Raw genomic sequence first — 12111 nt, forward strand, 5'->3', positions numbered from 1 at the left:
GAGAATCCCCTCCTTCCCAGCCCAGCTTGGGGGCTGCCGTAGTGGGGAAGAGACTACTGATATTAAAATGAGTTGTGTGCTTTTATTTGTAGAACAAAAACACGTTAATCATTATTTAGTTTTTTTATATGACACTTTTATCCAAAGCACTTTACAATAGTTAGCGAACAGTACAAACAACATTTGGAAAGATCATTAAGCGGTCCGCCGAGACTCAGCAATTTTCAAGTGGTCAGTGGGAAAAAAAAAGTTTTGAGAACCACTGGTTTACTGAATGAATTCAGAAGCTCTACGATCAGTCAAAGACTCCTGTCTAAGGGGGAACTTGCAGCTGCTAGGATGAGAAGCATTCTTTCCATTATATGATCTGAAATTATTAGAGTGCCACAGGTCTGCTGGTAGTCTGATGTTAAAAGATCAATATGAAAATGAGTGCTTCTAAGGGACAACCATATAGATGCAGAAACCAAAGCGAACAGCATGAAATACTGCACAGCAAGCAAACCCCACCCCACCATCAAACACAGAAACCACCACTTGGGGAAGCCAATGGATCAAAAGCTTCTCTGACAAAAGAGCAAAGAGCATCTCCAGAACGGAAATAAACAGAGCCACAGCCAAAGGGACATTCTGCCTAAATAGCTCTTTCCTGTTTAATACCCCAGAATAAAGTTTCCCAACCGGCAGGCTACAACCACTGAGATGGATACCCTGAGACAAATATCAGCTGGCAGAGGGGTCTGAGGCCAATTAAACTTTATCAGATAAGGTTTGCACATGCTATCTTGACAAGGCTGATAAAGGGAATCCCAGTAGAAGGAGCACTCAGTGACCCACTGCGTGGAGGTCAGAAGGACGTGGCCCCTGAAAATTAACCAAAGAGCTGGAGAGAAACATTTTTAAAGCAGAATTTCTGTGCTAAATCATCTAGTCTGAGGAAGTCCTTAATGCTGCCCACAATGCCTATTTCCTCATACCACCTTTTGGGTGCTGTCATCAGCTCCTCAAAATCAGTGTAAGACACAGGCAGGCACAAAGCTTTATGGGTAAGGCTACGTTTATGTCACAGAGGTCATGGAAGTCACAGAATCTATGACTTCCAGAGGCGACAGACTCCAGAGGGGGGACACACCTCGGGCGCGCGGCTGGGGGTGTCCTGTTTTCTCGTTGGGAAATATGGTCACCCTGCAGCTCCCAGCTGCTGTGAGTGGAGGGGGGCCCCCCTGCTGCTTCCAGCTGTCATGGGCAGAGGAGGAACCCCACAGCTCCCAGCCACCACGGTCGTGATTTTCATGAATTTTTGTTTAGTGCCTGTGACCTGTCCGTGACTTTTACTAAAAATAACCATGACAAAATCTTAGCCTTATTTTATGAGAAGTAAGATTACTACCCAAAATCCTATCTGCCCAGAACATCCTGAACAGACAAGAAATGGTCTAAGACCCCAAACAGTGAAGGTGTGCGCCAGGTTCCAGGCTGTACCAAGAAGGCTGAATTCCAGTGTCTGCCTCACCAGACCAGCCATTGGAAATGCCTCTATGATGGGCTGACCCTGAATGGGATAGGTTTTCTTCTGAACTTATTTTCAAACTGTTGCCAGAACTGCAAGCCCAACAGCAGAGGCGGCTTCACACAACCCAGGGACATTGTCAGCATCGCTAAAGAACAGAAATGCAAATGACACTAACGAAGAAATAGAACCAGAACAGAAGGGACAGAAAGGAACAAACAGCTCCCCTGGAGTCCCTCCCCAGGGTAAAGGCCAGTGGGAGCCTTTCCCGACACTCAGAGAATTCTAAGATCTGATTAGAAAAAATAAGTATTTATATGGAAGAGTATGGGTTCCTTCAGATTCTTTGAAGGTGGGACCATGGCCGTCTGCTCCCTTTACTGCCTCGGCTTTTACAGAGTCTGGGATTCGTACCTTCTGCTCACTGTTTCTCAGCACTAGTTCACAGATCAGTGCTGGAGTCTCTGCTAAGCCCAAGACCTGAGTCATGCCAGTGTCTGTCCCTGGGATGAGGTGGGAGGGAGAGAAGGGAAAAAGCATCTTTGAGAAGTTCAACTAATCTAGAATAGCACAAACAAGCAGCTGGGGCTGTAAGGACCCCTTCGCTGAGCACTGCTGCAAAGAAGCCTGCAGATGATCCAGTTCTGCCCTTGAGAAAGCTATGAAGTAATTCAATGGACATGGGGATAATGCAGCCAGGAAAAACAGCAATAACAAAATATCAAAGCAATGCCTTGAAGTCTTTATAGGTTCCAAAAACTCCATGTTGTTGCCAGTCTGTGCGCTCACCATACTGTAAACACACACACTTCAGAAACAATTCCTTCTACCAGGCTTCCTGGCAAATAAGTTGCCAACATTTGTTTCCCTGATTTTGATTGCAGCCCTTTACTGTGGCTATCAAATTTAATAAATGCTTGTGACTCCAGCAGCCTTATTGGGTGAGTGAAAGAAGTGTCAATAAGACTGTATTCCTCCTCTTGTGCTGGCTCCCAATTCAATATCAAATCCATTGCAAGGTTCTGGCTCTGATTTACAAATCTCTCAATAGAATAAGCCCACTCTATCTCAGAAATCACTCCATCAAGGCAGTTCGGTGTAGAGGGAGAATGATCCAGTGACCAGGGCACTAGCCCAGGATTTGAGTTCAAGTCTCTGCTCTGCTACAGACCTCCTGTGTGACCTTGGGCAAGTCCCTTAATCTCTTTTCTTCAGTTCACCATCTGTACAATGGGGATAACAGCCCTGCTGCACAGGGATGTTGTGAGGATAATACATTAACGAGTGTGAGGTGCTGAGATACTGCAGTAATGGGGACCAGATAAACAGTCAGACGTATTTATCCAGCATACCACATGTTCAAACAGAGGGTGCCAGAGGCAAAGCCTTCTTTACAGCTGACTGAAGACTCTAGAAACCCCTCTGAAAGCTGATCAGGAAGAGCCTCACCATTTTCAGGCCACACTGTCAAACTCCCCTCTGTAGCAGAGCTCAAAGAACAGAAGCTGAAGAAACTGAACCAAACGGACACTGGAGGATCGGCTGCTCTTCTGCATCTTCATCCCATTTTCTGTAACCCACATGTAGAATTGAGACACTATGACATAAGCTGCTTTAGAAAGAGAGAAGACACAAAAATCTGAAGCTGCTTTGCACATGAGCCAACAAGCATCAAACCAGTCCCTGCTCCTCTTCTCCTGGGGTTCTACCACTGTGTCCCATTTCCCCTCTCCCTAGAGTTCAGGCATCCTGACTGGGAAGCATACGTCTAATCCCCAGGAGTGAAAGGAGAAGAACTTAAAAACCAAAGGTCAATAGACTGGCATTTATACAATAGGCTAATCGCAGGCTGAATGGATGGTCTCATATTTATATATAAGTGGTCCCTAAGGATGGGGAGACTCAAATTAAAGCCCTATAACCAAATCTCAATGCACTCTCCCTAACAAGTACCTTTGCTTTTGTCAACTGTCATGTTACTCCTGAAATGAACATACAGCCTAGCAAACGTCCCAGGCAAAATCCATTTATTTTGAGATGTTTGCTGCTGCTCTGATGAGATTTTTGTAAGACAGAATGAATACATAATAGAGCTTGAAAAGATGACAGTTAAATCTGCAATACCGTGTACAATTCTGGTCCCCTCAGTTCCAGAAAGCTGAATTCAGACTGGAGCAGGCGCAGAGAAGGGCTGCTAGGATGATTGGGGGAGTGGAGGGCTCATCTGACCAGAGGAGACTAACGGAGCTTGGCTTGTTCAGCCTAGCAAAGGGAAAGCTCGGAGGGGATCGGATTGCTCTCTATAAACACACTGGGGGTAAACCCCAGGGAGGAAGAGGAGCTATTGACACTAAAGGACAATGCTGGCACCAGAACAAATGGAAATAAACTACCCATGAATACATTTAGGTGGAAAGTAGAAGACCCTTTCTAATATCAGAGGAGGTAGGTTCTGGAACAGTCTCCCAGTAGGAATAGAGGGGGAAAAACAACCCAACTAGTTTTAAAATGGAGCTTGTTATGTTTATGAACAAGATTATACGATAGGGTTCTCTGTGTCAGCAGGGGACTGGAGTCCATGATCTAGGAAGGTCCTTCCAGTCCAATGTCCCTAAATGTTAATGAAGAAATACAGCATTACCAGGCATGAAGATTCTATAGGGCAGGATACATTTGTCTGGGGTTTTTTGAGATTTGGTTTAAACCTCTGCTGGGTTCTACAATAACATAAGGAACATCGCATTAAGTGAAATGTCACAAGGACATGTACACATCTAGCCCCCTTGCTAGCAAGTCACATTGGGTACAAAGCGCTATAAGTGCCTGTTACTATGGCCTGGACACAGAACACTGGGAACAAGGGCTGTACATTTTGGAGGGACAAATATAAAGGATACTTGTATTCACTAAAGCAAGGCAACCCTCCCCCACCATGGAACCACCAAAGAAACTGTTCCTTTGGCCTACTGGCAGCAAGTCAGGCTTAGGGCTTCTAGCTGTTCCTAACAAACATTACCCACATCCTGCTTCTGTTACTGGATGGAGAGAGAAGTCCCACATTCTCGGCCCTTCCATTAGCTGTGCTTCATGCCAGGACACAGCCTCCCTGCTGGGGTAAAGTGCTCCAAGGTCCCCTAAGTGCAGATCTCCACTTCTCCAGTATTGGAGGCCAGAGGCTCTCTGCAGCTTACTCCATCTAACCCTGAAGCCCACCAACCCCAGGGAGCAGCCCTGTCCTCCCACCCCTGTATTCTGACATCTAGTTCTGGGAGTGGGAGCAGATTCCAGCATAGAGGCCTCCCCTCCAAATCTCATATACTGGGTAGAGTTGGGGATAGGAAGCCTCCTCCCTAAGGAAGGCAGAGGCCTAAGCAGAGGCAAAGGCCCCACAGAAACTTCCATCTGGAGCCAAGCCCCATCTAGTGAAGGGTTGGGTGCAGAAGCCTCCTCTCTAAGCCCCATCTCTACAGGAACAGACACAAGCAGCACAAACCTGCTCCCAGACTCAGGATTTCACTACTTGGCAAACAATACTGGAGCATGCCAGCAAGTCAGAGAACGGTGTGCAAATCCTCCTCCCCCACATTGGTGCCCAGACAGGTCCAATAACAAATACACAACCTCTCCTCCTGTTCTGTGCTGGTGTAATTTTACTGAGAGCACCAAGGTTTAGGCGAAGCAGCCTGATTAGTAACAGCAGCCCATAAAAAGGGCATCCAACAATAACAGAATTGCCAAGGACATGAAAGCCAGAGCAGCTTCCGCACCCATTTCTCTCCAGAGAAGAAAGCCCCCTTCAGCCCCTGCCAAGCACTCAGATCTCCGGCGGCAGGGAAAGTCTATCCAAGCAGAAGACATTACAGCATGGAGCCTCCGCTGACTCAAGGCAAAAATTACAGATGAAAGACGATTTATGCTGGTAGCGGGGAGCAAAGTGTCACCCAGAATCAGCCAACCTAAATTGGGACAAGGCACCAGCCTAGTAAGTTAGAACACTGTGGTCTCCAGCAGGCAGACCGAGTAATTGGAAGGGTATGAGGCACTCTGAACAGGAATCACTCCTTCCCAATTGATGCTTCTTCTAAATAAAGTTTTTATAAACACACAGACTCATTCCTGTCTCAACCAGACCATGATGCTACAGAGCTGAGGGCCCCAGGCCTGGGACACAGGCAACATGGCCACTAGCACCAAACTCAACCCCTCCACTCCACAAACCCACTTCTCATAGGAGGCTGTTTTACACCCAGCTATCAATAAACAGCTTCTAGGTTTTAGTATATGTTGCCGAGGTGCCCCTCCCCTAGCTCACATTCCCAACAGCAGGGGGGCAGAGGGAAGAACACACAAGTCTGCTGCCACCAAAGCACTTTAAACAACTTTAAAAACAGGACCACCCCAGGCCTCCTGCCCTCTCCCCTCCCCCTCTTGCCCACACCTTGCCCTTCCCTCTCTCTCCACCTCATTTTAATCCAGTGATATTCAGACCTCAGTGATTCAGGAGCCAAATTAGTCATCATCACCACCCAAAAGAGACACAGGACTGTGAATTCATTGTTTCATTTACACTCTCTCTACAAAAAGAAAAGGAGTACTTGTGGCACCTTAGAGACTAACCAATTTATTTGAGCATAAGCTTTCATGAGCTACAGCTCACTTCATCGGATGCATGCAGTGGAAGTTAGCTGTAGCTCACAAAAGTTTATGCTCAAATAAATTGGTTAGTCTCTAAGGTGCCACAAGTCCTCCTTTTCTTTTTGCGGATACAGACTAACACGGCTGCTACTCTGAAACTCTCTCTACAATTACTCTCACAGCAAAATGACTGACCAAGTATTATTTTATCAACTACAACTGGTTAGCAGCATAATAAAAGCATCCTGATTGGTTAATAATTAAATCACAGTGTTTTAATATCACATGCTGCAAAGAACCGCAAGGGAGACATTAAAGAGCCACTTGCAGCTCTGGAGCCTCAGTCTGAGTGTATCTGCTTTCATCCCTCCACCCAATCTCAGGCCTACATTTCCTTTTGCCTTCTCCCCCTCAAGCCTCCCACTCCAAGCCTGTACCAACTTCTCTCCCCTTCAAACCAATCTTCCTCCTGCTTCCAGGTATGATGATCAGATGTCCCGATTTTACAGGGACAGTCCCAATATTTGGGGCTGTGTCTTATATAGGTGCCTATTACCCCCCACTCCCATCCCGATTTTTCACGCTTGCTATCTGGTCACCCTACTTCCAGGCAACCCGCTCAAAACTGTCACTCCCCTTCTCAGCCCTATACCTTGGCTTCTGCCACCACCATCTAATCATAGCAGTGTCACCAGTCTCAACCCCTGCAGTTCAGATTGTGAAATCATTTCCAATCTATCTTGTTTTCAGTCCTCTCCCCACTCCCTGAAACATTCACATTTGGGGATGGAAACTTTCTGAGAAGAATTTAGGAAACGTTTGGACAAAATCCCGTCAGTTGTTTTCAAGTTAAATTTTTTTTTTTTTTAAATCCTCAATGTAAAAGTATTCCAGCGACCTTCCCTTAGTCCCAGCTTGCTTTTACAAATAGACTCTGATGAGCCAGGCAGGATTTACTAAGTTTTGGAGAAGAACAGGTTTTAACACAACAATTATGAGCTTTTGGAAATGTCATACTGAGTGCATGTAGCATGAAATTCCATGAAGCTGTTAACTGTACAGTTACATACCCATGTCCCACTTCCTGGTGTTTCTACCCCAGCCATCATAGATAAAAATAAAGGTGGATACATACTGCACTGGCAGTGAACTGGGCAGATACTTAATTCCAGGAGTTAATAAACTCAGCTGCTGAAGCAGTGTGTGTAAAATTAAGTGGCTTCAGAGTAGCAGATCCTGTGAGCACACCAAACAGCGTAAGTCATATCTACACCTGAAATGATTTGCCACTACAGCTCTACCGGCAAACCCTCCTACTGTAAACACAGTATGTAACCGCAAAAAAATCTTTACTAGTACAGCTTATAACTGGACTCCTGAACTAAATAAGTTATTCTGGCAAAAGCACTTTTGTGTCAGTAAAAGTGACTACACTGGGATTTTTGCTGGTATATAAGTGTCACCCCCAGACAGACAATGCTATACCAGCAAAAGTTTCTATGTAGACCTGCCAGACCAAGGAGTTCACAACGTCTTTGTTGGTCCACATACTCACCAGGCTTGATTCCCCCCATGGTAAGTCCTCATTTGCACCTATACAGAGTGTGTACAAAGTGCTCTCACTGGTGTAAGTGTTGATTTCTGGTAACTAGCACTTTACACCCTAAAAAAGATTTGGAGGTAGTGGTGGATAATCAGTTGAACATGAGCTTCCAGTGCAGTGCTCTGGCCAAAACATGCTAACGTGATCCTGGGATGCATCAACAGGGTAATCTCAAGTAGGAGTAGAGAGGTTATTTTACCTCTGAATTCGGCACTGGTGTGACCATTGCTGGAATATTGTGTAGAGTTTTGCTGTCCACAATTCAAGAACAATATTGATAAATGTGAGAGGATTCAGAAAAGAGCCACAAGAATGACTGAAGAATTAGAGCATAAATTCATAACTTTGTTAAGACACTAAAAACCATGGACTTAACAGACACACTGATTTATGATTTATTGCAACAATCTATAACTAAGGCTAAGATTTAGTCATGGGTATTTTTAGTAGAAGTCATAGACAGGTCACGGGCAATAAACAAAAATTCACAGGCCTGTGACCTGTCCATAACTTTATAAATACCCATGACTAATCTTAGCTACTCCAGGAGGGTTCTGGGGCCCCGCTGTTGCTCAGGAGAGGGGGCAGGGGCCAGCCGCACAGGCCGCTGCCTGGGGCCACTCCAGCAGCAGCAGTTGCAGAAGTCACGGAGGTCCCCGTATGCATGACTTCTGTGATCTCCGTGACAGACTCACAGCCTTATCTATAACCCACTAACAACCCTAGGAGCTCCTTTCACACTGCCCTGTTCCTCCCTATGACTGGAAGGGTGTTGACAGGGCAATTCACCTTGAATGGTCCCATGAAATGTGTGTGAACTACTTATGTTAACCAATCTGTTCCACATTGTATTTAGCTATGACACCGCTGAGACAGTCTATACTAGAACTTACTTCAGTATAACTTGTGTCGCTCGGCATAGGCGCCAACTCCGTGGGTGCTCCTGGGCTGGAGCACCCAAGGGAAAAAATGGTGGGTGCAGCCCCCCTGTCAAAGCCACTACCTCCCCCCAGCGCCTCCTGCCCACTGGCGGGCCCTGCCAATCAGCACCTCCCCCTCCCTCCCACCACCTCCCACGAATCAGCTGTTTTGAGGCATCAGGAGGCGCTGGGAAGGAGGAGGGAGGAGCAAGGGCACAGCACACTCTGGGGAGGGGGTGGAACTGAGCGGGAAGAGGCAGAGTGGGGGCAGAGCTGGGGTGGGAAGAAGCAGGATGGGGGTGGGGCACTGGGGAAGGGGTGGAGTAGGGTGGAGGCGGGGGGAGCATCCCCAGCAGATTAGAAACTCAGCACCTATGTTGTTCAGCATGATCCATTAAGAAACATAAAAGTTATACCGACCTAAGTGCCAGTGTAGACAGTGCTATGCCTGTGGCAGAGCTTCTCCTGCCGACATAGCTACTGTCTCTTGTGGGAAGTGGAGTGATTAAGCGGACGGGAGAGTCTCTCCCGTTGGCTTAGAGCATCTTCACCAGACGGTGCATCGGTGCAGTTGTGCTGCTAGGCCATGTCTACATTACCACTGATGTCAGCAAAACTTATGTCACTCAGGGGCATGAAAAAAAACCCCGCCCCTGAGCGACAAAAGTTTCGCCCACATAAGTGGTTGTGCGCACAATTCTACATCAGCAGAAGAGCTCCTCCCACCATCCTAGCTACTGCGCTCATTGGGATGGTTTTATTATGTTGACGGGAGAGCTCTTTCCCATCGGCATAGAGCAGCTACACAAGTGATCTTACAGTGGCGGAGCTGCATTGGTATGATTGTGCCGCTGTAAGGTCTCTAGTGCAGACATGGCCCCAATGTAGATGTAGCCTAGTAAGTTTCCCAGACCTAAAGAAAAGCTCTACGTAACTTCAAAAGCTTGTCTCTCTCACCAACAGAAGTTGGTCTAATAAAAGATACCATCACACCAACCTTGTCTCTCTAATATCCTGGGACTGACATGAGGGCTACAACACTGCACATGAAGAATTAGAAAACGTTCCTTATAGCGATAGACTCAAGGAGTTCAATATATTTAGCTTAACAAAAAGGAGGCCAAGGGATGACTTGATTCAATCTGTACTTATCTACATGGGAAAGAATATATAATAGTGGGCTCTTCAGTCTAGCAGAGGTGGTGTAACATGATCCAATGGATGGAAGTCAAAGCTAGACTAATTCAGACTGGAAATAAGATGTACATTTTAAATGGTGAGAGTAATTGACCACTGGAACAATTTACACCAAGGGTAATGGGTGATTCTCCATCGCAGACAATTTTTAAATCAAGATTGGATGTTTTTTCTAAAAGATCAGCTATAGGAACTGTTTTGGGGAAGTTTTATGAACTGTGATTTACAACAGGTCAGACCAGATGATCAAAACGGTCCCTTCTGGCCTTACAATCTATTAATCTATATACCCACTTTGCAGAGGTGTAAGTTATTACACAGGCTGTCAGGCCCATTAGCTAACAAATTCCACTGGTATCAGCAGCTGCTCCAGAACTAGAGAGGCCAAATGATCTGTATTTTTCTCACCATCACCCCTAAAACCGAATGCAAAAATAACTGTGTTAAATGAAACCTAAAAGCTGCAAAATCAAGCACTAAAATGCCAGGAAATTCCAAGAGTTATATTCTCCATAATGTTCACTTGGTCAAGTTGCCCATACCAGACAGAGCAGTTTATATTCCTGCTTTCCTTATTATACATGAAGTTCCATGTATTACTTTTCAGGGTTTCGCGCCCCACAGACCGCACGGGGCTAAGAGTGGGCACGACCTGTGAGTCTGTGACAATGTTATTCATGAATTACCATAAAACCTACAGGGTCTATAAAGTACCTGGGTTAAGAGTGGAACATAGGAATTGTCAGATTGAATCAGCCCCATAGGTATATCTAGTCCAGTATCCTGTCTCCAACAATGGCTAGTACCAGATGCTTCAGAAGAAGGTAAATAAAACACTGCGTCAGGCATATGTGGAAAAATTGGAAAGAGTCCAGCGGAGGGCAACAAAAATGACTGGGGGACTGGAACACATGACTTATGAGGAGAGGCTGAGGGAACTGGGATTGTTTAGTCGCGGAAGAGAAGAATGAGGAGGGATTTGATAGCTGCTTTCAACTACCTGAAAGGGGGTTCCAAAGAGGATGGATCTAGACTGTTCTCAGTGGTAGCTGATGACAGAACAAGGAATAATGGTCTCAAGTTGCAGTGGGGGAGGTTTAGGTTGGATATTAGGAAAAACTTTTTCACTAGAAGGGTGGTGAAACACTGGAATGCGTTACCTAGGGAGGTGGTGGAATCTCCTTCCTTAGATATCTTTAAGGTCAGGCTTGACAAAGCCCTGTCTGGGATGATTTAGTTGGGGATTGGTCCTGCTTTGAGCAGGGGGTTGGACTAGATGACCTCCTGAGGTCTCTTCCAACCGTGATATTCTATGACTCTCTGAATAATTTGTTCTCCATTAATCCCTAATAGTTAAAGACTGGAGCATGAGATTTTATATCCTTTCCAAATCTTGTTAGCAATAGTTAAAACAACTCTGGATATTGCTGTTATCTATATAAGCATCCAATCCCTCTTTGAACCTTGCTAAATTCTGAGCCTCAACAACACCCTGTGGCAATAATTTCCACAGATTACCACCCAGTGTTAAAAATAGCGTTTCTTTTTTTAAACTCAGTTTGGATGGGTCATCTTTCAGTTTTGTTGTGTATACCTTTGGTCTCGTGTTATGAGTCTAGGAAAACAGAAGGTCCTGCTCAACCTTCTCAAGACCATTCATCCTGCAAGAGAAGGCCAAAATGGGAACTGGAGGAAGAAGCTGTAGATGAAGAATGTGACCTATACACCAGAGGAGCTGAAAAGGAAAAGGGAGGAGGGCATAGATTGGGAGTTAAGATATGTCTACACTGAAAATGCTACAGTGCTGAAGCTGCCCTGCTGTAGTGCTTCAGTGTACACTACCTACGCCAAAGGGCGGGGCTCTCCTGTAGGTATAGGTACTCCACCTTCTCGAGAGGCAACAGCTGAGAGACACAGCGATGCTGATGTAAGTTCCCAATGCAGACCAGCCCTTAGAGAGGCAGGTGGGATCAAAAGGGGTTTGTTGGGGGCAGGGATAAAGGGAAGTCAGAAAGCAGAAGGGAAGGTGTCCCTTCTCCCCCCACCCACTCCAGTGGGAATCATCTCCCATTACTTCCCATTTTCCAATCATGTCATTAGAAATTGAATCACAGTTTCGTTTATTTTCCTGGAACTTCCCAGAGCTCCAAACAGAAAAGCTTTCCCCCATTTCCCACCGCAGCACCTGCGTAGAAATCTGAGACAGCGTGATGGGTGGCAGCTGTGGGCAAGTGGCACAAACCGGG

The 12111-nt window shown here is 45.9% G+C and overlaps 1 protein-coding gene across 7 annotated transcripts in view; it reads right to left on the reverse strand.

Moving 5' to 3' along the window:
- The window catches only part of ASPSCR1 (ASPSCR1 tether for SLC2A4, UBX domain containing), an 87627-nt gene that overhangs the window by 15623 nt on the left and 59893 nt on the right, over positions 1-12111 (reverse strand). The window contains exon 13 of one of the 7 annotated variants that reach the window (XM_048818148.2): positions 112-3119. The exons of 5 other annotated variants lie outside the window; for them this stretch is intronic. In XM_048818148.2, coding sequence (XP_048674105.2) covers positions 3108-3119 — 12 coding nt within the window. In that variant the 3' untranslated portion in view covers positions 112-3107. Of the gene's footprint in view, positions 1-111; positions 3123-12111 lie in introns of those variants that run through there. One more of the 7 variants, XM_048818147.2, reaches the window with a different exon arrangement.

The sequence above is a fragment of the Caretta caretta genome, chromosome 14, assembly GCF_965140235.1.
Source record: "Caretta caretta isolate rCarCar2 chromosome 14, rCarCar1.hap1, whole genome shotgun sequence".
In the NCBI taxonomy this organism is placed as follows: Eukaryota; Metazoa; Chordata; order Testudines; family Cheloniidae; genus Caretta; species Caretta caretta.